The following is a 26,077-nucleotide window of genomic DNA, read 5'->3' as shown; positions in this document are numbered from 1 at the left end:
TGACCGTTAGTTATATAAAAAAAATTATAGAAAGAGACCTCATCACAAATTACAGAAAAATGACTTTTCCTGTAATTTTTTAGTTCTTTTCTATATTTCTTTTAGTCCTTTTCTGTAATTTTTTAAAATTTTTTAAAATTTTCTAATTGACTAACTGTTAAAGTTATTAGCAAGGGGGATATTGCCTTGATTTTAAATTTTAGGGAGTGAAAATGTACCAAATTTAATTGATGCCTTCGGAAATTAATTGAGTATGGGTTTTATATTTTAATCATGTTTATATTATAAGTATTTATGATTTCTTTATAATGCAGAGAGATCAGAGATAGAGACTGCACCCCCCGACGACCATGTGGGGAGAATATCAATGAGAAAATTATAATACATTGGCACTAATTTTATTCAATTTTCTATATTATTTAAATCAAGTATGCATGTGGTAGGCTGTTAGTTGACTTCTGATTAATAATGAATCTGCCTTGCTACAATAGCATCATTCAGTTTGATTCATGATTGCAGAGCTCCATTGCAGGAAGTTACAAGTCAAAACCTTCATCCGCCAATCTTGATTTTATTTTTATTTGTGTTTTTAAATTGAAAACAATTAAAGGAAGGAAAGGAAAAGTCAACTCGTATTTTTATTTATTTCAGAATTCCTTAATGGAAAGAGATGATTTAGACTTCATATATTACTCACGCCCTCCCAATTTATAAGATACCAAATCACGTATATAAATAAAATTCATTAAAAACACTTTATAAATTAATTTTTTTTAAAACAAGAATATAAACTTTTAAAAACACCCTTCATTTAATATTTTGTTTGTGAAAAAAATGTTAAAAAGAGCAAATATAATGTGAAGAGTAATATTAAAAAAGTATTATTAATGAAACCTTACTTATGTCAAAGTATTTTATATTTTGAAATACCAAATCTTCTTTAAAAGTATATGATAAATTGGGATGGAGGGAGTATATTATACTCCCCCAAAATCATCATACTCCTTGTCTATTTCAAATATATTTGAGTGTGTGTATATATATATATAAATTTTTCTTATTATTCTACTTTTCTGCGTTGTTGTTGTATCTAAAAGAAAACATTTTGATTAAAAAAATTCAAACTCAAATTCAATAAATTCGTAATTCCAACCAAAAAAAAAAAGAAAATTGGCTCCTTTAATATTTTAAACTTTCGTATTTTTGAAGTCTAAAATTTGTTTCCCAAACAACGCTTTGAAAGCAGCTCCACCATTACGTAATCGTGTATATCGAATCAAATTATTGAAGATAATGATGATAAACAATAATATAATTATATCCACATTAATATAATCAATATCATGACATACATACATACATACATACATACATATATATGCATTTCCTTGTTCTACAATGTCTGTCTTTATTCCAGTGAAGAGAGAGGAGAAAACAAAGAAAAAGACTCCTCACATCACTATATATAAAAGTGAGCATCTTGGAAGATCTATATATATATATATAGAGCCCAGCTTAGCTTCTTGGTTCTTGTTCAAATTCGCAAGAAGACAGTATTGCGATAATTCAGAGGGATGAGCATCGAGACGTTGGATGAGATGCTTGTGTCAAGCTGGTACAACGCTCGTTCCTCGGTGCCATCACCGTACATACAGCCACCGGAATGCAGACCAGGGAATCTCGTCGTCGCTGCAGCTTCCGGTGAGACAATTCCTGTGGTTGATCTTGGAGGACATGATCGAGATAATATTGTGAAGCATGTCTTGAAAGCTTCCGAGGAGTATGGGTTTTTCCAGGTTTCTTATATATAAATCTCTCTCTCTCTCTCTCTCTCTCTCTCTCTCTCTCTCTCTCTGATGTCTCTCGTTCTCTCTCTCACACACACAATCTCACACGCACAGCAAGTTTTCATTCTTGATATTATGCAATTAGGACTGTATTGTCATACACATACTTTTTATGAAGGATTTTTTTTTTGTTTTAATCAATTAAAAGTCCTTATTAAATTGGTATTAAATTATCTTGAATTTTTTTGAAACTCAAAGATTGCTTCCTAACATGGAAGGGGGTTTTTTAAAATATAAGAAACATTTTTCTAATATAAGAATATATAAAAAAGATATGTGTCGATGTTATAAAAAAATAGACAAGAAGTCCATGTTTTCTACAAAAATAATTGAAGTACTTAATATAAGATCTTGTTTTTGTAAAAAATATATAACAAATATATATATATATATATATATCATAAGTACAATAACAATTTCCCTTCATTAAGTACTTGATATTTCGAAAAGCAAGTAGTACTTACCATCTATATATTTCTCATAATTAGTAATTAATTTACCCATAGAAGTGGTGGCACCGTTGAAGGTTAGTGCTTTTTGATCTGCAAGACCTGATCCAATTTTGGTAAGCTTTTTTTAGGACCTAACTAACCGCAACTTATATAGATTGAAAAAAGGGGGAAAAAAACCTTCTGCTGGTTTCTATAACAAGGCAACTCTAAATAACTTACTCATACCAATGAGAAGTGGTTATATGTCATTAACTTTATTTGAAAATAGAATAAGTCAATAAACTTTTAATTTTACCCCTATAAATGAAAAAAAAATTCAAATTTATATTACATTTTCTCATATAATGAAAGAGTTTAAATAAGGAAAATATTGGAAAAATGTAATTAATACTCCATCAAAAGTCTTATATTAAGGACTCCGGAATACATTTAAAAAGCGCCCTATCATAATGACGGGAGGGAGTGGATGTAGTTTCATTATGTTCGTGTATCAGATTTTACATCTCGACTAAGAAAGAATAATGCATACATGATTTTCATCATTCCTAATGATTAATCCTTATAAATTAACTGTGATGTAGGTGATCAGCCATGGAGTTTCGAAGGATTTGATGGATGAAACTCTAACTATTTACAAGGAATTTCATGCGATGTCTGGGAAACAGAAAGTGAGTGAATGTTCTAAGGATCCAAATGGAAGCTGTAAGCTGTACACAAGCAGTCAGAAATACAATAAAGAGGCAATTCAGTATTGGAAGGACTCATTGACTCACCCATGTCCTCCTTCTGGAGACTGCATTCAGTATTGGCCGGAGAAACCAACCAAGTACCGGTAATTTTCACATCTACTTCAACAAGCTTCGGATTTACCACTAATTGGATCACCCAAACAAAAAAACTTAATATATGGTTTGGATTATTTTCATCTTCTCATTTTGAAAAAATTCTTGTATGGATTTAATACACCACGTCATTCATGCTTTATGTAATAAAATTATGTCATTTCAATCAAATAAAATATTCTATATGGTTTGGATTATTTTCATCTTTTCATTTTCAAAAATTTTTATATGGACTTTGTGCATCACATCATTCATGCTTTATATAATAAAATCATGCCATTTCAATAAAATATTATTTCTATTGATTTTATTTTTAGAATCTATTTATATTCATAGTCATTTGACATGGCATGTTTTTATTAGATGATATACAAATAACACGATACAAGGGTCTGTGCAAGAATTTTTCTTTTTCATGACCTCTATTGCAACTTTGTTTGATAGGTTTTATAAATTATATTAAGGGTAAAAGAGTGAATTGGCCATAAAATAGGTCTAAGAATATCAGAGGCTCTAAACTCATTTTTGATGTAATGTTTTCTTTTAACTTTTGAAAACGATGCAATCTAGATCCTACCTTTAACAAAAAAATAACTTTAATCATTTCTCTATAATTCTTAGATCCTTGTATTTAATTTTTAGGTCCTTTATATGATCTTTTTGTCATTTTCTGCAATTTTTGAGGTTATTTTCTCTCATTTTTTGATCAACTAATAGTCCAAAGTAATTTTTATCAAGAGCAATCAGATTGTACTGTTTTCAAAAATTGAAAGGAATTATGTTGCATCAAAAATGAGTTTAAGATTCCAAACTCTTGAGCCTATAGTTTAGAGTGTTTTTTTTAAACTCTTTTACCCTTATATTAATTACCAATTTGCAATATTTTACAAGTAACATTATGTCTAATTTATGGAGATCTATTAGATATATGCATTTAATGGTGGTGGAAATTTTAATATGTTCATTTGACTTCAATTGCCTTTAAAGGACACGTCATGAATATTATATTATATCATCACGAAGTGATGAGCGTTAAACATGATCTTACACAATTGGATGCTATTCTGTTAATAAAAAATTGACATGACCTAGAAAATTAAACTTAGACAGCATTATAATAATTCAGAACATATATAATATAAATATCGTCACCGTTTTGAGTTTTTCATTGTAGTTCTTTTCGACCAGATTCATTGTAGTTCACCTTCCCTATAATTATTTAATTCTTACATATATCATTACGGAAAATAATCATACATCATTGATATATTCGTCCTCAATTAGATGACGAAACATTTAATTTAAAATACTAAATATGCTACTGAGAAAACCCAGGTCACATGCCCACATCAATGCTGTCACAATTATAGATAGGGAGAATTAGGTCCAAGTCTCAACACATGAATTAAATATCACAAAGTTTATTGAAAACTAGGTCTAGCAAAATGAAAACTTAAAAGCTTGACTGTTAATGGACCTTATATTAATTGCTCACTCTGGTTTTATAATGACAAGTCACTTCTAGCATTTAAATTTGAATCAAGAAAAACCTTAAACTCTATTATCTCAATTTAAAAAGTCAACAAGTTTTTAATTTTACTCCTATTAAATATATATATATATATATTTTAAAATAAAATACTCTTGCATTTAATATCATTTCAAACACTTAATGAGAGCAAAAAGATAAAGATAAACACAATAATCATTGTGATATCTTATAAATAGAGCCAAGACAATACTCTCTCTCTCTCTCTCTCTCATGGATAGGACATGAGGAATATATTCTGAGGGACCTGAAAGTAATTCTCTCTTATTAATATATTTGAAAAACCGAATGAACCTATCTTTGATATATTTATATCTTACACAACCTATGCAAGGAAGCCACTAATTTCCCTTGATTAAACAATTTTATCAACCAACATGTTTTGTTTCGGTTTTCTTCAGCGAGGTTGTTGGGAAATACACAAGAGAACTGAGAAAATTGGGGCTGAAAATTTTGGAGTTGCTTTGTGAAGGTTTAGGGCTAAACCCTAGTTATTTCAGTGGTGATCTCTCCGAAAATCCTGTGATACTGGTTCATCACTATCCTCCTTGCCCTGAACCAAGCTTAACCTTGGGTTTAGCAAAGCACAGAGACCCTACAGTAATAACAATTCTGCTTCAAGAGGTTCATGTTCAAGGACTTCAGGTCCTCAAGGATGGACACTGGATTGGAGTTGAACCTATGCCTTATGCCTTTGTGGTTAACATAGGGCTTATCTTACAGGTATTTATATTCAATTTCTTAATAAAATCTGCATTATTCTTGCAGTTTGCTCAGTTTCACATCAATTGGTAGCGTGTGTTAAGGATGTACTCCTAGTAATCCTATTCCTAAGTTGTTTCTAACATGTTTTACTGAGAAAGAAATTTAAAATTTATTAACTATGTCTAAAATTTAATAAGCTTCTAACTTTATCCCTATTAAATATACATACTCTAATAATATATTTTCTTTCACCAATATTTAATAAGAGTAAAGGAGAAAACTTATAAAAAAATTTAATGACATGACTTATAAATATGATCAAAAAATTATTCTCTCTCTGCCTTATAAAATTTATGCTTATTTTAAAGTATTATTTATATATATATATACATACACATATCATGTTTTGGTGAACTTATAAATTTTAAATGTTAATGCAATTTTAAAAAGTTATAATTTTGATAATAATTTGCTTATATCTAGTCATTATAATAGTAAGTTCCTTAAAATTTAGTAGAAAGTCTCTTATACACGCAATAATAGCTTTGTAAATTATTATGATTTTTCAAATTACTTGACTTATAATTTTTTTATAGCAAAATGTTTAGTTGAGTTGATCTACTTGACTTATAACTTATAGTTTGCATATCTTTAGATATAAATTTCGCAATTAAACAATAGGATAAGGGTTAAAGGGCATTTTAGCCACTCAATTATTTACATAGGAGCACCTATTATCCTAAACTTTCATGTCGTGCAATTTTTCTTTCAACTTTTGTAAATGGTGCACATAGCATCCTATCATTAGAAAAGTCAACTTTGATTGTTAATTACATTAAAATTGTAGGAAAGGATCTCAAAAGTTACAAACAAAGACTCATAAAATTACACAAGTACCCTATAAAAAAATTAATACAATCAATTAAGTTTCCTAAATTATATATAAATAACAGGATGTAAATGTTATTTCTTTCCCATGTAAAAGGCCAAAGTTTTTAGTTATTTATAATTTTATGGGTTATTTTCTGTAATTTTTAAGTTTTTTTGTAAGTTTTCAATAAATTAATTGTTAGAGTTAGCTTTTTTAACAACAGGATATTTAATGTACCATTTGTAAAAATTAAACAAAAAATTACACTATATGAAAGTTTAGAATATTAGGTAGTGCACAGCGAATAGTTGAGGGGTCTTTAACCCATAATGTAAACAAGGTATATGGCAATAATTTACATAAAAAGAAAAGTGGAAAACTTTCATTAAAATTCAAGAAGATATAATTGTTTTTTGATTTTGATGAAACTCCTCATTTGCGACTGATGTGTTTCATTATTTTAATTCTCATTGTCATTATTATTTTTCATTGACGTACTGAAGTTGAACAAACATGGAAGGAAATGTTTTCCGAACATAATTGATTACGTCAATCACTTTAATATCAAAATAAACTTTTGACCCTTCTTTCAGTTGTGTAAATGATAAATTATAGATTAGAAGTCATAAACTGATTGATCAACTTAATTAATTACATATACGCTATTTGACTGAAACAGATAATCAGTAATGGGAGGCTTATTGGAGTTGAACACCGAGTAGTGACGAATTCAAGCAGTTCACGAACAAGTGTTTCCTATTTCATTTATCCTTCAAATGAAAGCATTATAGAACCTGCAAAAGCTTTAATCAATGGAAGCACCACAACAATTTACAGATCCATGACTTGTGCAGAGTTTAGAAGAAATTTCTTCAACAAAGGTCCTAAGGTTGAAGATGAACTGCAGTCTTAAATAAATCTGACAAGCTAAGAAACTGAAGCAGAAAGCCAAACAGTTTTGACTTCTCAGACAAGAACAACTGCTTCATGTAATTGTCTTTGAACCATTAAAATAAGTTAAAGGTAAAAAACAATAAAGCTTGGCTACTTGGGTTTTTAAGTCCATACGATTATGCTGTCTTGGACGGTAATTATTTTCTTTTATAGCGGTGGGAATGAGCGAAATCCGTGAGCACATAATGCTTGTTTTTTTATTTGGATAAAATACAATGCACTGTGTATGTTGTTCTTGTTGAAAGTATCCCATTAATTAGTCAAAATAATTATAGAATGGTTTATGAAACGAACCTGTGAAATCCATGATTGTAAAGATACAATATGGTCTCAAGTAAATGTCTTGATCAACCTCGAGACTAGGCAAATTTACAAACTTCTAGGGCCCCAGGCCCTAGCTTTAAAGAGAGTATAGGAGTTGAGAGAGAGAGAGAGAGAGAGAGAGAGAGAGAGAGAGAGAGAGAGAGAGGAACTAGTCTGGCTAAGCACTTGTCATAGGGTCTCATGTTTCAACATGCAAAAGACCAATTCAAAAATCTCATCAAAATTATAATTAATTAATCCTTCAGTCATTCTCTCATAAGTTTTGACTCTATCGGCTTTGCCATAGGGAGAAAAAAAATATTGCTAAAAAGTTTAGGTAGGGTTGGAAAAAAGCATAACCTTATCATGGGCCTATAGCCTAACTTATTTTAGGGTCAGCCTTACCTATTTACTAAATACTTTCAGGCTAGGTCCATGCCTTCGATTAGACTTATTTTTATAAGACCTAACCTACAATGCTAACCAGTTAGCCTAATACACACACATATATATGGGATTAAAGGGCAAAAATGCCCTGAAACTTTTTCTCCAGAGCTGCCTGATATACTAAACTTTTTTTGGAGCATTTTTGCATTGAAGCTTTTAAATATTGAAAACATTGACTATTAAACTGAAGTTTGACTAAGGATATTTTTATATTTTGCCCTCCTTCCTTTTATGTTTAGTCTCCGATTTTTGTAACATCCTTAATTTTAAATCACAATTAATTAAGTTCAAATAGACTAATGAAGTGTATTTCTGAGGTGTGTTGTCAGAGAGGCCTAACTGGTATGTTTGGTCTCGATTTCAGTTCTAAACGTGAGTTTAAAGGAGAATCAGTCACTCGGGAATGGAAGAGAAAGAATTTCTGAAAAGATTCTGTGTCACGTGCCGCGGCTTATGGTTGGTCCACCGCGGCGCATGCGTAACAACACGCCTAGGAGAGGCTCTCTGTGCCATATGCCATGGCGCATTGTACGTCTGCTGTGGTGCATGGTCAGAATTTTACAGTATTAAGTCATAAACTAAAAGTGGAAGAGAAGAGAAAACAAAAGGAATCGAGGGAGTGATGAAAAAGTTGAGCTAGGGCTTGAAGAAACTGATTATTGGGAGTAAATTGGAGCTCATAAACACTAAAGGTAAGCTTCTTTGCTTAAATCCTCCTCTCTTCTTCTATTTTCTTGATGGTAGAGGTCAGGGTTTAATTATTAATGGTGATTTTCAGTCCATGAAAATTATGAGTCCAAATCCATTGACCTAAATAGAGTCAATGGGAGTAGATTGAGCTAAGTAAACTTGATATTTATGATTTTATAATGATTGGTGGTTGGAAGATATTAAATGTTTGAAATTCCCATAAATTTAGTAGTTGGGAATAATGTTGTTTCATTAATGCCCATCTAAGAGCTCAATGTTATTAATGAGAGTTAAAGGAAGCTAACAAGTCTTAGAGATACTTTTACATGAGTCTAGAATAAATCTTGAGTATTAAGAAATGATGAAATATTAGTGAAAAATAGCTCAGAAATGGATATTGATGTTTTGCATGGTAAATGCTTGGCACCATTTAAGCTTCTTGGAAGCTTCAGGAGTGAGTAGTTGAGAGGTAAAACTTTTGATCTCTCAAAAGTTTAAGGTAACCGGGAGAATTCTATCTTATACTTGTGTGTGTTTATTAGTTTATTGATTTATGATCTATCATTGAAATGTATAAAATAAAAAGAAATGCAATTGTGGCTTAATTTATTAAGAAATCCACTAGATCAAATTTGTGAGTTTTATGCTTTGTGATGTAAAATTTCCTTGAGAATAATAGTGGTGGATTTCCGTATTAATATTTATTGGGAGTTCAATGATTTTGCAAATTGAGAAGTAACATGAATCTTTTTTAAGAGAAGTTCAATGATGTTTTAAAATAGTAGAGTTCAATGATTTTGAAAGTGTGAAATACATTGATTATGAAGTTGGAGTTCAATGACCTATTTGTTTTGAAGTTCCATGAAATGTGATTAAGAAGTTCAATGATTGTGTAATGACGAAGTTCAATGAAAATTGATGTGTGAAGTTCTATGAACTATATATGTGTGAGTTATGACATGAATGTGCATGGCATGATCTTGAGAGGCGGGAATTCGCCTAGGAAGCGGAGTTGATGATAAAATTCACGTGGTAAGGCCCCATATGTGTAATGGTTTGCCTAAATTGATTCTATCAATATTGTCCCACTTGTTCAACGAGGGACTATCTTACTAGTTCAACGAGGGACTCGAACCTAACTAGCTATTCGCCGGTTTAATGAGGAGGCTAGTCTAGGGTGTATGACACCCCATAGTGTGAGAAATGGGGGAAACCATGATCCATAAGTGAGTTGGGTGTGCCTTGAACGAGTAATCCCCTCACAAGTGTCCCATTGAGTTATAGCCCACGGTTTCGTGTTAGAGGAATAAGGAGGATATAAGGGAGTGTGATCACACACATAGTGAGTAAAGGCACTTGTTGTCTATATTGAATCCATAATGATAACATTTTAAGTTGAGTATTAATTTATGCCATTATGTTTGTCAATAATTTGTGTGACCAACTCTATGTATATAAAAAAGTGCTAAAAGCATTGTTTTCCAAATAGATGCTATTATGTGAGCTAAATTGTGAATAACTAATTTCAATTGTCTCATATAGGTTAAAATATTAATATTAACTACTACTTGTATTTAAACTAATTGATATGCATTAGTATGGGTTAGTTAGACCTCGATTACTGAGTAGTTGTACTCATTCCATTATCTTCAATATTACAGGGAATAGCTCAGGAGGTGTGGACAGAGGAAAACACCCAGAGGCTTAAGATCGTGATCCTTTGTATTAGACCTCCTTATTTTGGGTAAACTTATGTGTATGACAATCTCAATTGCCAACTAATATTTTTCTTCTGTCACTTACTTGCATTAAGTGAAATGTAAATTGCAATGGTATTTTAGGCCTTAGGGAGAGAGTTGAATATTATGTGTTATGGTGATAGGGCCAAAATACTAATGCAAGTGAGGGTTGAGAATATTATATGATGATCTGGGAGAACTTGATAAAATTGTGGTAAACTCCACCTTTCTATGTTTTTAAGTTTAAGGGGTAGAGTACTGGAAATTTAATCTGGAAATATTCCTTACATTATGGTGCATTGCACGAGTTGGTTTTGATGATTTATATGTGGTCATTTTGGTGTGGGTAGCTGTTGGTCCTTGTTATTTGGTTTAGACACTTGAAGTTGTGAAATCTATTGCAAAAGTGTAAGTTTTGAAAAAAGTGTCCAATTTTTATTTTAAGAAAAATTTGAGTCTGAAACTAATTTCATTAGTTAGAGCCAGGAAAGCGCTTTCTATAGGCACCTAGTTCGCGTTATTCAGATTTTGGACGACTATCAAATAGAGCCTTCAACATGAGCCTTATTTTTTTACCTTCCGCTTTAATGTGCACAAAAATCTTTCAAATGGATATATCTACCTATATTGTACAAGTCTACCAACAATAGCTTCATATACAAGTGAATAGGTAGATGCTCCATAACATCAAAAAAACTTGGACAAAATATCTTCTCAAGATTGCACAAAATAATAGGAATGTTATGCTCCATCACTTTAAGGCTATCGACACGTAACGTTGGAGCACAAAGATCTCGAAAAAAATGGCTTACCTATGTCAAAGCTTCAAATGTTGAGTTTGGCAAACCATTGCATATTATTGGAAGTAACCTCTCCATAAAAACATGGCAACAAAGACTTTTCATTCCACCTAATGTATAACTTTTAAGTTTTCCCCCATCCACACACTGCTTGCTTTTGCTCCATGTTAAAGCCATATGGAGCATCAAGTTTTTTTTTCATTTTTTTCATTACCTAAATCTTTCATGTGTAGAGATGGTCAGTTACAATATTTGGCAAAATCTAATCTTACTTTTTCATTGTCTTTTGTCTTACCTTTCACATCCATCATTGTATTGAACACATTATTAAAGACATTTCCCTCAATATGCATAACATCTTAATTGTATGGATTTTTTTAGATCACGCCAACAAGGGAGATCCTAAAATATATTGCGTTTAGTCAAATTATGTTCCACTTGATAGCCCTCTAAATGCAAGTTCTATTTATCAGTTATTTTTAAGAATCCCCTAACTTATATAATTCATCTCTTAAATACCTTAGTGGAGGTGGTGAATTTTCTATAATATTTTTTTTTTGAAAATTTTTTTGTTCCTCCTATAAGCATGATCTTCAGGCAAAAATTACCTATGACAGTCAAAATAGCAAGTTTTTATCCCATGTTTAAAAAAAAAAAGCCTTTGAAGAGGCCATACAAATTGGACATCTTAATTGCCTTAATGTTTGCCAACCACTTAACATGCCATAAGTTGGAAAGTCATTCATAGTCCACAAAAGGATAGCCCTTAAAGTGAATTTTTTTTTTTGACGAAATATCATAAGTTAAAACTCCATCTTGCCAAAGCATCTTCAACTCATTAATAAGAGGTTACAAAAAAAATCAATTTTACTCTTTGGATTACTCGGCCCAAGTATTATGATTGTTAGGAACATGTACTCATGTTGCATACACATACGAGGTGGAAAATTATAGGGGGTAACAATCACTAACCAACATGAGTATGGCCTTGAACCCAAGCCAAATGAATTGAAACCATCAGCATAAAGCCCTAACCTGACATTTCTAGGCTCTGAAGCAAATTCTGGATGAATTTGATCAAAATGCTTCCATGCACTACTATCTGATAGGTAAGACAACGCACTTTCTTCATGATGATTATCAAAGTGCCAATTCATATGCTTAGCTGAGGCATTAGATGAAAATAACATTTGTAGTCTTGGAATAAGTAATAAATACCATGTTCGTTTGGTTGGGATCTCCTTATTCAACCTCCCTTTTCTAACTCTTTCTTCCTTAAACCTTGATTCTTGACAAAATCGACACGATTTATCCTCAATTGCATCATCGTAGTACAACATGCATCCTTTTGCATAGCAATCAATCTTTTGATAACTACAACCAAGTTATGAAACCAATTTCTTAGTTTGGTACAAGTTTGTTGGCATGCAATGATTAATAGGTAATATCTCATTTATTAGTGCAATGATTTCATCAACACTAGCACTTTGGATGTTATAATTAGATTTTATGCTCAATAGCCTCACAACTACTGAAAACACCGTGTGATTCTCACACCCATCCCATAGTGGAGACTATGAAGAGCAAAGCATGTCATAAAACTTTACAGAGTTTGGATTAGGATCCTCCTTTGAAATGTTATGTTCATCAAATGATGGTCTAGCAGCGTCCATAATCATTTGCTCATATGGATTAGAAGTTGTATGAATGTTGACATCAATTAGAGCCACTCGGGGGCATTCCTCTCTGTGGAAACACCAATAGTAATAGTCCTTGGTAAATCCTTTCTAATATAAGTGCTTTCTAACATCATATGGTATGTGGTTCTTTAAATTTCTACATGATACATATGGATATCTTATTTTCTTTCCTTCGTCCCCTTTGCTAGAAAACTTGATAAATTCCTCCACCCTATAAAGGAACTCATTAGTATGCTTACTTCTTTCATCTACTCTATTATATACCCAATGATGATGGTCAAGAGGTTCCATCTAACAAGACAAATTAGTTATAAGCAAGGGAGATAACCTAAGTTGTATATAACATATTATAAACCTAACTTTGAAGTTGTATCTAACAAAAGAAATTATAACTTTTGATAGAAAGCTCCAGTTTATACAAAATAATACTTGCTAAAAAGATCTACTAAAGAATTACATGATATAAAATTTTTTATGGCCATTGGAACACATTTGGTCCTCAAAAATACAGAAAAATCAGGTCTGCACAGTAATGAAAATTTCTAATTTTGACAGCAGTTCCGGATATTTTTTGAAATTACATAACTCTTGACATAAAGCTCTAATTTCTACAAATTAATACTTCATAAAAAGCTCTTCTCATGAACTAAATGCTGTCAAAATTTCAGAACCACTGGAACTCATTTGGTCCCCAAAAACACAGAAAAATTTGGTATGCACAGTAATGAAAATTTCTAATTTTGATAGTATTTCTGGGTATTTTTGAAATTACATTACTCTTGACATGAAGCTGTAATTTCTACAAATTAATACTTCATAAAAATCTCTACTTTTGAACCCAATGCTATCAAAATTTCAGAACCACTGGAACTCATTTGGTCCCCAAAAACACAGAAAAATTAGGTCTACACAGTAATAAAAAATTTTAATTTTGACAGCATTTCTGGGTATTTTTGAAATTACATAACTCTTGACATAAAGTTCTAATTTCTACAAATTAATACTTCGTAAAAAGCTATACTTATGAACTAAATGCTATCAAAATTTCAGAACCATTGGAATTCATTTGGTCCCCAAAAACACAGAAAAATCAGGTCTGGATAGTAATGAAAATTTCTCATTTTCACAGCATTAAAAATAGAAAAGCACTAACACATGAACAATATATTCGAGCAATTTGATCACCCAAAATCAAAAATCCAAGAAACATAACCTCTATCAAATTTCTACACTTAAATGGCAATCGCGAGAGTCATTACACATAAAGAAAGCAAACACTCAAATCAGTGGAAGCTGATGATGATAAACATGATCCACACAAAGCAAAAATGCAACTAAGAAAAGGAGATAAAGAGAGCAGAATACATCATCACTCACCGGGTGAGATTTCTTTTACATGTGCAATAATATCTAAGAGCCTCAAAAGGATCAAATTTCACTTGGGATGACTCCATTAAGGCAGTTACTTTGCAAATGCAAATATCCGTAGAAGCAAAAATAAAAATTTCCCACAAAAACATTAGTTTAGTTTTCCCAATTAAAATCTCAACGCAAAGAAAAAGATTTAATTGTTCTAACTGAACCATGGTTATACAAGTGGAGAGCATGAAAAGATGACAAAATAGGGACCCAAATCCAAAGAAACCCGAAACATCATAGGAACTTGGTGAATGCAAAATCCAAGAAGCATTCAACACCTTTAATGTCAGCATTTTCAAGCAAGAATTATGTCCTACAAATAGCCCAAAAAATAGCCTAAGTAGTAGCAAATTTACCTTCTGCATGATTAAATTTTCCTGCACTTCAATGGGTGAAAATAAAATTGAAACTGTACAGAATTCTTACTTTTAATAGAATTATTTTTTTCCTACATTTTAATTATTTCAGCATGTCGATCCAACAAATAAAAAATACCCCAAGTTTCTGCACTTCATTGGGTGGAAACAAAATTGAAATTAGAAATTTTTTTTCTTATGATAGAATTATATTTTTCCGCACTACAATGACTAAATTGTAGTTAGAGACCACAACTTGAATGGTTAGATTTTTTTTCTTCTACAGATCAAACAGAGAAGACATAACGCAACGCTAAGATCTTTTAATTAGTGCCAACTTACACTCACATTGCATGCTCAACTATCAATGCAATACAGTATAGCAAAAAAAAAAAAATAGAACTTTATAATAGAAAAAAAAACTCCAATTTCATCACATTAATAAACCAAAAACATATCCCCTGTTTCAACAACTGTGGATACTATAACTGTTTTAAAACAGAACCAAATATGCAGCTCAATAAACTAACCTTATAAAAATCCACATTTTAAAATAGAACCATATATGCAGCTTAGTGAACCAACCATCCAATTGATTCTTTCTAATATGTCAAATCAACAAGTGCAGAAAAAGAAATCCAATGTTCCATATATTTTACAATAATATCAATAAATATGAACATACACTACCCACATAAATAAGGGGAAAAAAATACTTCTTCCAAAATGTTTATGGGATCATATATATTAAATAGATTTTGCTTACACTACTTTATGAGCTATTTTTTTTTTATTACTAATTCACAATAGGTTTAGTGCCCTATTTCTTGAATCTATCTTCTACAAGTATATTGATTCAGGGACAATCAAATTGCAGGTGGACTTAAACAAACCCCATCCTCACATATGACAAGTGGGACCTTTGTACACCTTTCTCATCTCCCAACCAATGTAAAACATTACAATAACAGAGTTGATTTTTCAAAAAGGGGATAAGATCAAAACCAAGTAATATTATAAAAAAGACGTACAGTAGGCGTAACAATCCAATGAAATAAGACTTCGAGATAGCTAGATCCAATTAAAGAATATAGCTCTCACCTTGTTATGGACGATTTTCGGTTTCAAATGATCCTTTGCTATGCAAGGATGACTTCGTTTTCAAAGCAAGATGAAGACTTTGGTTCTGGACGTTTGGAAAGTTTCAGAGAGTTCCTTTTCAGTGGCCATGATGAAATTTTGCATTCGGTTGAGTGTGGTGATGGAGCAATTAGGCTAATCTGATTTGGGCTTAGGGTTTTTTGTGTTATTAACTTCTAATTTTTTAGCGCGCACAAAATGACAAAGAAAGATGCAAATGGCGGTAAACAATTTTTTTTTTTTTTTTGGATTGAACGGCGAATAAATTTATAAGCCTAAAACACAATTTCTCAAAAAAATATTAATTAAAATTAAAAATAATTTGAACCTAAAAAAAGATTTTTTTTTTCAAAATGTTTTTTCAATAAGAAAATAGGTAACAAGTGCATTGATCTGCCACATAAAAAGTAATTTAATTTATAGGGAACAAGTAAATAATTTTCCAAAAAAGAAGAAATTTTAGGCTACAGGTATATTTTATTCCCTATATAAAAAAATACAAGGCAACAATACATAAGCATTGCATTTTCAATTTTAAGGTATGGTTTATAGGCGTTACAAAGTATTTATTCTTTAAAGTGGTAATATAAACTTATAGTCTGAAAACTATTCTCAATACATATATTAGGTTTCACATTTAGATCCGTTGGGATATTAATCGTTGCTATAGACCAAAAATATTGTAGTGCTTTGAAAATGGTACATTAACTATCCTGCCATTAAAAAATTTAACTTTGATCATTAGTTGACTTCAAATTATGAAAAAAGACCTAAATATTTTAAAAAAGAGCCAATAAAATTGTACATAAGAAAATTAATATCAATTAAGTGAATAGTTGCATCACATGTAAGTTTTAGATTCCAGACACTCTTAAGTAAATAGTTGAGGGGCCAAAAAAAAAACTTGGGTTAAAGGTCCTTTTTGTCTATCAACCTATTACTTAAAGGGTCACTAGCACCCTAAATTCAACTATGGGCTAATTCTGTCCCTTAATGTTAAAGATTTCCTCCCTTGTCATCCTTTTGTTAACATGCCATTTTCTTCACCATTAGTGGGCCCGACAATGCATTTTTTATATATTTTTATTTTAAAATATTGGGTTAAAAGTTATTTTTTCCCTCAACTTTACCCCAAAAGGTCAATGGGCACTATGAACTCAAATATTTTATAATAAAAAATATCAAAATAATAATGTGGGGCCCACTAATAGTGAACAGATGATGAATTAATTACAGAATGATGAGGGAGAGAATCTTTAATGTTAAGAGATATAATTGATTTATAGTTGAGTTTAGGATGTCCACAGTGTCCCTTCTGGTAAAGTTGGGGGGGCAAAAATGACACTTAACCTAAACTACTCCTTGACCCAAAAGAGATATACTTTAGTGGACATTAGTAATAGAATACATTACATTTTGAAAAACAAAAAATAGTTATTTCTCTCCAATAAATCATAGTGAAATATAACATTTCTCTTGAAATATTCAAAGAGAAAGTTTCTCTTGGACCATTTTGAGAGAAACAAAAGCATTACTTCTCATGATTAGGCTAAGTTTAGCTTCCCTTTCCTCTTGACTAAAGCTGTCATGACTTAAGAAAATTATCCTAAGCCAATTAACCTAATTAGCTAACCTCCCTAGGTCTTAGATTAAAGTCCCTAGTTCAATTAACCAATTGGTGAAGACATTAGCCAAGTGATTCACTCAAAATCCTCTCTCAACAACCATGGTCAAATACATAAATTGAGCAACCACAAGATTATGTCAAGCTACTCAACAACACAAGCATTAACACCACAAGATTATGCAATATTAACACAAGATATTCACTAATTGAAAAACACAAGATTATGTGCCAAACAAAGAGTGGCAAAATTCAGTCATGGCTGTCCAAGGAAGAAATTAAATGAAACAATCCTCTCTCTTTACATCAACATCAAATTCAAATTAGAATTTATAAGCTAAGATGATTAAACCCTAGATTAAGGAATCTAACCATCTAGTAAAAAGAGAAGAGGATAGGAAACAAAAGAACTTAGCCAATTTGAAGCTCAAGACTCATCCTCCATCTTCATCTCTCTAGGATTCCACAAAGAAACTTAGCCAATCTTCATCTTCAAGAACCCTAGTGATTGCTTGTGAAGGCCAAACTCCATAGCTCTTGAATGATGGAAATGAGCTTCAATCCTTGTGAAAATGGAAGGGATGGAACGAAAATGAAGAGAGGAGAAGAATGGTATGAGTTTTGTGGAGGTTTGGTGGCTGAAAATGGAGGTTAGGGTGCTGGAAAATGAAGAACAAAAGAGAGAAAATGAAGAACACTATGAACAAGAGAGAGAGAATGTGGAAGATGAATGAGATATGTGTTGGATCCCATTTGGGACTTAAAATGGCATGCTCCTTGGTGTCTCCCATCAGCTGAAGCTTAATTAAAATAAGAAAAAAGAAATTAAAATGTAAATGGGAGCCTTGTCGCACTTGCAAGGTGGCAACTTCCTATTGGTTTGTAGATGATTCCAATGTGTGCCTAATTTCCATGTGTTATCCACATCATTTTAGCTGATCTAATCCCTCAAAATAATCATAATTCACGTGCAAACCATCAGCCATTGTCCTCAAGGAGTGTTGACCTCAATTGCCCAATTGATGCACAAGTCACATGCCACCTATGTCACATAAATCACATAATTCAATTAAATAGCATATGATATAATAAAATCTAATTCATGTCCAGAATTAAATTCATAATTAGAAGGGAGAATTTATTAAATTAACCAAGTTTCAGGCTGCACAAAATTATATAAAAATTTTCACACAAAGGCAAACCAAAAACTAGGACAAACTAAGACACTTAAGAAAGTGTTGACTTTTTTATTTAATTACTCCCAAACTAAAATGAATTTTAAAAATATAATTTCACCATTCATCAACTGGACATAAAATGCATTTGTCAATTTTTCTTGTACATTTTCTCAAAAGTTCATTTTTTGGACCAAAATGCCCCTAGTGCACTAATCTTAGAAACTTAGGCAAAGTTCCAAATCTAATGCAATGTGTGCACTTGAAGGTGATAAATCATTAATAAAATGGTCCTAATTGACAAATAAAAGTGGGTAACAAATGTGTTCTATCAATTCCCCCACACTTAGCTTTTGCACTCCGGGCAAAATCAAGTGAAAAAGGTCCCAAAAGAAACTATAAGACAAAGAAATAAGAGAAAAACATTGTTTCAAGTCACTAAAATACTAGCTCATGAACTTCTACAAATTATCAATCAATGTGGCAATAATTACGAAAGAATTATGCACATCACAAACAAACCCTTACCAAGAATCAATGTCAAAGAGTAAGCCTCTCTAGGTTAAGTGTTTGCTCTCATCACTCAAAGTGTATAAGGTATTAAATTTCACTCAAAATTTCTTAGGATAAACCTACTATGAATTTGTAATCCTTCTACATCTCCATCACTAAATAGCACTTGCAATCAAGAATCAAATGGACTTTATTAGGTTGTGATATAGGTAATGAAAGGATGTCTAAGAAATGCATGTATATAAAAAAAAATAGGGTTAGCATCAAAATAATGCTAAATCAAGATATATCCCCTTAATATGCAAAGCATAACCTAACTCAATTGAGTGAACACCTTAACACAATGATGATGGAAAGAAATGATAAGAAATAATAAAACAAATGGAATGGATGAGCTAGGCAACTTTTTATTTTTATTTTTATTTTTTTTCTTTCTTTTCTTTTTTTTCTTCTTTTTTTTTCTTTTTCTAGCAACTTTATTTCTTTTCTTTTTGACTATATTTTTTTTTTTCAAATCTATCTTTGTTGTTTTTTTTTTTGGTTGCCCCTAACTCTTTGAAAACAATGGAAGTAATGGATAGAGAAATGATAATAGGCATCCACTCATTTGATCTAGGACATGCAATGAATATTAAAAAGACATATAAAAGTGTAACATGCATTCCTTGGGGAAAAATAGGGTGAATATTTTTTTTTAAGAATCAAACCAAAGGCTCAAAGTGGCTAACAAAGGATAATAAATAATAATAGGTTGGCTATTTGGCTCTTGGCTATTTTTTATGAATGCCATCTCTCATCTCCTATCAAACAAGTGCAAGATATATGGTCTTAATTAAGAAGTGAAACAAATTCTAGAGGGTAACATCACTAAGGAATTAATCACACATGAGTGTTTAGCCTCTTCCATGAATGGGTAATATGCCACTCTAATCCATTAATTCAAGGTAAAAGAATGTTCACTTCACACCTATTCAATCCTAAAAATTACCACATCTCAAGAATCAAAATATCCATTCAAGAGCTAGGTAATTAAGTAACCTCAAACAAAACAAAACAAAGAAATTTTTTTTTGAATTTTTTTTTTTGCAAAACCAAACAAAACCAAACAAACAAAACAAAATGTTTATTTCTCTCCCCCACACTTAAATCATGCATTGTCCTCAATGTATGTATAGACTAGTGATAAAATAAGGTGAGATCAATAATGAATGCATAACAAAAGTGTGGTGCAGATTTTTTTTTTTCAAACTAAAACACAAAACAAAGAAGTCAAATAAAGCAAATAAACTCTAATTTTCCTACTAGGTTCATCTCCCCCACACTTGAACTATACCTATCATTAAATATATCAATTAAAGGAAGGTAAAAGCTCAAGGTTAGAGAGATACAACCTTATCATGGTGGTTCAAAAACATGTTGAGAGAAGTCCTCCTCCTTTTGAAGTGATTTGGCATCTTTGTAGAGCTTGCATAGGTGACCATTGATTTGCATAGTGGAACCCGTGGCTTTATTCAAGAGTTGCAAAACCCCATAGGGAAACACCTTGGTCACTAGATATGGTCCCTCCCACTTAGACTTCAACTTGGCATGCTTATGAATAAACCTTGTTTGGAACAAGAGGACTTGATCTCCTTCTTGGAACTTTTTCCTCAAGATTAGCTTGTCATGAAGGATCCTTGTTTTCTCCTTATAGATTCTAGAAGACTCATAGGCATCCAACCTAAGCTCCTCAAGTTCTTGCATTTGAAGAAATCTCTCCTTAGCCGAAAGATGGAAATCCAAGTTTAGTTTCTTGATGGCCCAATAGGCCCTATGCTCTATCTCCACAGGGAGGTGGCAAGCCTTTCCATACACCAATCGAAAAGGAGACATGCCAATGGGAGTCTTATAAGCGGTCCGATAAGCCCACAAAGCATCCTCCAAGTGTAAAGACCAATCCTTCCTATTTGTGTTCACCACCTTGGTTAGGATTTTCTTGACTTCTCTATTTGATACTTCGGCTTGGCCATTAGTTTGGGGATGATATGGTGTAGAGATTTTGTGATGCACCCCATATTTAGCCAAGAGAGCCTTCATCATCTTATTGCAAAAGTGGGATCCTTGGTCACTTACCAAGGCCTTAGGAACTCCATACCTACAAAAAATATTAGATTTGAGAAACTTCAAAACAATCTTAGCATCACAAGTTCTAGTAGGAATGGCTTCAATCCACTTTGAAACATAATCAACACCAAGTAATATGTACTCAAAACTAAAGGATGGTGGAAAGGGACCCATGAAGTCAATGCCCCAAACATCAAAAATCTCACAAAATAAAATGGGTTGTTGAGGCATTTCATGTCTCTTACCCCAACTACTAACCTTTTGACATTTCAAGCATGCTTTACAAAATTCATAAGAGTCTTTAAACAAGCTAGGCCAATACAATCCACAATCTAAAACCTTCCTAGCTGTCTTATTTGAGCTAAAATGACCACCACATGCATGAGAGTGACAAAATTCAAGAACAGAAGGCACATCAACATCATCAACACACCTCCTAATCACTTTATCACTACAAATCTTCCACATCAAAGGTGGTTCCCAAATGTAAAATCTAGACTCTCTTTTCAATTTTTCAATGGCAAAACGTGAAGCACAAGGAGGCAAGACTCTACACTCAATATAGTTAGCAAAAGAGGCATACCATGGAGGCTTAGATGAAATGGCACACAATGCCTCATCAGGAAATGAATCACAAGGAATAGTAGGGTTAGAGTTTACCATAGTAGCTTTTAAATGAGGTAGTCTAGACAAATGATCCGCTACTTGATTGGTAGAACCACTCCTATCCCTTATCTCCACATCAAATTCTTGCATTAAGATCACCCATCGAATCAAGCGAGGCTTAGAATCTGTCTTCTTAAACAAGTACCTCACAGCAGCATGGTCAGTGTACACAACAACTTTAGAGTTAAGAAGATATGATCTAAATTTATCAAGTGCAAAAACAATAGCAAACAACTCTTTCTCAGTTGTGGTGTAATTAACCTGAGCTGAATCTAGGGTCCTAGATGCATAAGCAATCACATATGATAACTTGCCCTCTCTTTGACCAAGCATAGCTCCCACAGCAAAATTAGAAGCATCACATGACAACTCAAAAGGTAAAGACCAATTTGGGGCTTTAAGAATGGGAGGGGAAATGAGCATGCTTTTCAAAGTGTCAAAACTCCTTTTGCAAGCATCATCAAAAACAAAATCAACATCTTTTTGTAAGAGTTTAGACATAGGCAAAGCAATTTCACTAAACCCCTTTATAAATCTCCTATAAAAGCCTGCATGTCCCAAAAATGATCTCAAATCTTTCAAACAAACAGGATATGGCAAAGAAGCAATCACATCTACTTTGGCCTTATCCACCTCTATGCCATTGGAAGAAATCAAATGGCCTAAAACAATTCCTTTATCTACCATGAAATGGCATTTTTCAAAGTTAAGCACAAGCTTCTTTTCAATGCACCTACCAAGCACTTTATCTAAAGAATGCAAGCATGAATCAAAGGACTCACCATACACAGTAAAATCATCCATAAAGACTTCCATGCAATGTTCAATAAAATCACAAAATATGGACATCATGCATCTTTGAAAAGTACCAGGTGCATTGCAAAGACCAAAAGGCATCCTCCTATAGGCAAATGTACCAAAGGGGCATGTAAAGGTAGTCTTATCTTGGTCACTAGGAGCTATAGGAATCTGAAAATACCCACTAAACCCATCTAGGAAGCAATAATGGGACTTGGAAGCCAATCTCTCAAGCATTTGATCAATAAAAGGCAAAGGAAAATGGTCCTTCCTAGTCACATTATTGAGCTTCCTATAGTCTATGCACACTCTCCAAGCATTTTGAACTCTAGTTGGAACAAGCTCTCCTTTCTCATTTTTTACCACAGTAATCCCCCCTTTCTTAGGTACAACTTGGGTTGGAGACACCCACTCACTGTCAGCTATAGGATAGATGATCCCAGCACTAAGTAGCTTAACAACCTCTTTCTTTACCACATCTAAAATCAATGGGTTAAGTCTCCTTTGTGGTTGCCTAATGGGCTTAGCATTGTCCTCAAGAAAAATTTTATGTGTGCACACAATAGGGTCAATACCAGGAATGTCAGCCAAAGTCCAACCAATAGCATGTATGTTCTTTCTCAACACATCAAGTAATGCATTTTCTTCCTCAAGAGATAAAGAGTTAGAAATTATTACCGGAAGCTTCTCATTCTCAATGAGATATGCATACTTGAGATTGGATGGTAAAGGCTTCAACTCCAAGGTAGGTGGCTCTACACAAGAGGGAATGAGCTTCTTCAAGTCTAATTTGGTGGAATATTCCATGGTACTATCTTGTCTTTTAGGCTTCTCACTTGTTTTTGATTTCTCCTCTTCTTTCTTTACAGCCTCCCCCTTTTCTTGCAACTTGTCCTCAAGTGCTTGGACTTGAGCCACGGCCTCGACATGTGAAAGTGTAGAATTTTCCTCCAATAGCTTGGGAATCCTAAGAACATCAAGCTCGAGTGGAGAAAAACTCATAGATTCGGCCTTAATGGCTTTAGTACCTACAACACAAGAAGATATACCCTTCTCAAGCATTTCAAGATCAAGCATAGGAGATATTTTAAACAAATCATGAGAAGAAGTAGTTGCATCATTCAAGCATGCATCAATCTCTAAACAAATAGGACAACTACATCCATCAATACATGTAGTAGTAACAAGAGACAAATCATCATCAACATGTGAGAAAGAATCAAGCATGTGAGACTCACAAGCATCATGAAGCAATAACTCAATGGAACTTACACCTAACAAAGAATAATCCTCAAAAGGATGTTTCATTGCTTCATATATATTAAAAATAACATGATCCTCTCCACATTTCAAAATCAAACTACCTTTTTCCATGTCAATCAATGTACGGGCAGTCCTCATAAATGGCCTTCCTAAAATCAAAATATCATCCCCACTCCCTTCTTTTGACATATCAAGCACATAGAAATCCACAGGAAATAATAGACCTTTAACACAAACCAACAAGTCTTCTACTACTCCATGTGGTCTTCTAACACTTCTATCCGCTAATTGGCATATCATAGGTGTCTTATGCATGCAATCAAGACTCAAGGCATGATAAATTGAAAGAGGCATAACATTAATGGCTGCACCTAAGTCTATCAATGCATGAGAAAAATGTGTGTTGCCAATCTTGCATGGAATTGTGAAGGAACCGGGGTCCTCACATTTTATAGGGAGTTGAGGCTTCATGATAGCACTCACAGATGAGGGTAATTGTACCCTTGCATTAGGCCTAAATTTTCTTTTATTTGTACAACAATCTTTCAAAAATTTGGCATACTTAGGAAAGTTCTTAACTACATCCATCAAGGGTACATTAACATGAATCTTGTGGAAGAAATCATATACCTCTTGATCAAATTGTCCCTTTACTTGCTTAGGGACCACTTGTGCTTGTGGAAAAGGAAGCTTCTTCATAATCTCTTGACTTTGCTTTCCTTCTTCCTTCCTTGAACTCTCCTTTCTTGTTTCACTTTGCTCGGCCTCTCCCTCTTTTTCCTTACTAAACAACTCGGCCATAGTCCCCTTTTCCACCTTAGATGGTGGTTGCTCACATATGATCTCCTCAATGTTTTCATCCTCATCATCTCTACAAAAAGATGCATCATTAGGAGCAAAAGAAGAACTAGAAACATTAACATCAATTGAAGAATTTAAAGAGGGCTTCTCGGCCTTCCCTTGTCTTTTGTCTTCTTGTACTCTTTCTCCCAACTCCTTGCCACTCCTCAATGTGATAGCATTAAGATTAGCTTTAGGATTAGCAACGGTGTTGGATGGTAATGTAGAGGCTTGAGCATTGGCTGCACTTAATTGGTTAGCAAGCATATTCATTTGAGAAGTAAGGGCATCAATTTTAGAGTTCATGTTCTCACACTTGTTACCCATACTCTCTACCTTGTTCCCTAAGCCATCATACATGTTTTTATACAAAGAGTTCATTTCAATCAACTGCTTACGTAACACATTCACATCATTAGAAGAGTTCGAATTAGAAGAACTCTCAATTGGAACAAGCCTCCTATCACTATAAGAATTAGAAGAAGGTGTAAGAGAATTACCACTTGGATTGTAGCTTTGAGAAGAGCTACCTTGAGACAAATGAGGTGGAGGGTCACGGCCAAAGGTGTTTTGATAGGATCCTCTTTGTTGATTGTCTTGTAAAGCCACATTTGGATTTGAATAGGAGAAATTAGGATGGTCTCTCCATGAAGGGTTGTAAGTATTAGAATAAGCTCCTTGCCCTTGCCTCCCACCATAGGATTGTTTTCCATTGTAGATAGCATTTACTTGTTCAAACTTAATAGGACAATTGCTTTCTACATGCATAGGTGAGTCACAAAAAGTACAAGAATAAGGGACAAGTGCTTGAGAAGTACTTACATTGCTCACTTGAGATATTTGTGGAGCCAACATTCTCCCAATCTTGGCAGCTAGCAAGTCCACATATGAATCATTAAGAACTGAGGAACCTACCATATTCACATTTCTCTTTTCCCTTGTAGAGTATTGAGCACCACTTGAAGCCATCTTGTCAATCAGTTCCCAAGCCTTTAAGGAAGTGAGGTCAATCAAGCATCCACCACTAGCGGCATCAATGTTAACTTTGTCTCTTGGAATCAAGCCCTTATAGAAATATTGGACTAAATTCTCACTAGAAATTTGATGGTGTGGGCATTTAGCCAAAAGGCCTTGAAATCTAGTCCAATACTCATAGAGACTCTCATCCTCTCCTTGTTGGACCCCATAGATTTGCTTTCTCAAATTGGTGACCTTGGAATTTGGAAAGAATTTATCTAAGAAGAGTCTTCTTAGCTCAGCCCATGTGCTCACTTTCACATA

At 33.0% G+C, this 26,077-nt stretch overlaps 1 protein-coding gene and 1 non-coding gene across 2 annotated transcripts; both read left to right on the top strand.

Annotated features, from left to right (window-relative positions):
• Positions 1-1,423: 1,423 nt before the first annotated feature.
• On the top strand, positions 1,424-7,333 carry LOC129305585 (protein DOWNY MILDEW RESISTANCE 6-like). Its single transcript, XM_054945580.1, has 4 exons — positions 1,424-1,796; positions 2,881-3,131; positions 5,092-5,413; positions 6,946-7,333. Exons 1-4 carry the CDS (start codon positions 1,575-1,577, stop codon positions 7,177-7,179), a joined length of 1,029 nt encoding a protein of 342 aa, XP_054801555.1. The 5' UTR covers positions 1,424-1,574; the 3' UTR covers positions 7,180-7,333.
• An 18,562-nt stretch (positions 7,334-25,895) lies between these two features.
• Positions 25,896-26,002, top strand: LOC129296792 (small nucleolar RNA R71). Its single transcript, XR_008589961.1, has one exon. It is a non-coding gene; the product is annotated as a small nucleolar RNA R71 (small nucleolar RNA).
• Positions 26,003-26,077: the final 75 nt, after the last annotated feature.

The sequence above is a fragment of the Prosopis cineraria genome, unplaced genomic scaffold (assembly GCF_029017545.1).
Source record: "Prosopis cineraria cultivar Desert tree isolate PC_DT_omini unplaced genomic scaffold, ASM2901754v1 PC1, whole genome shotgun sequence".
NCBI lineage: Eukaryota > Viridiplantae > Streptophyta > Magnoliopsida > Fabales > Fabaceae > Prosopis > Prosopis cineraria.
This window is presented reverse-complemented; position numbering and strand designations above follow the sequence as displayed.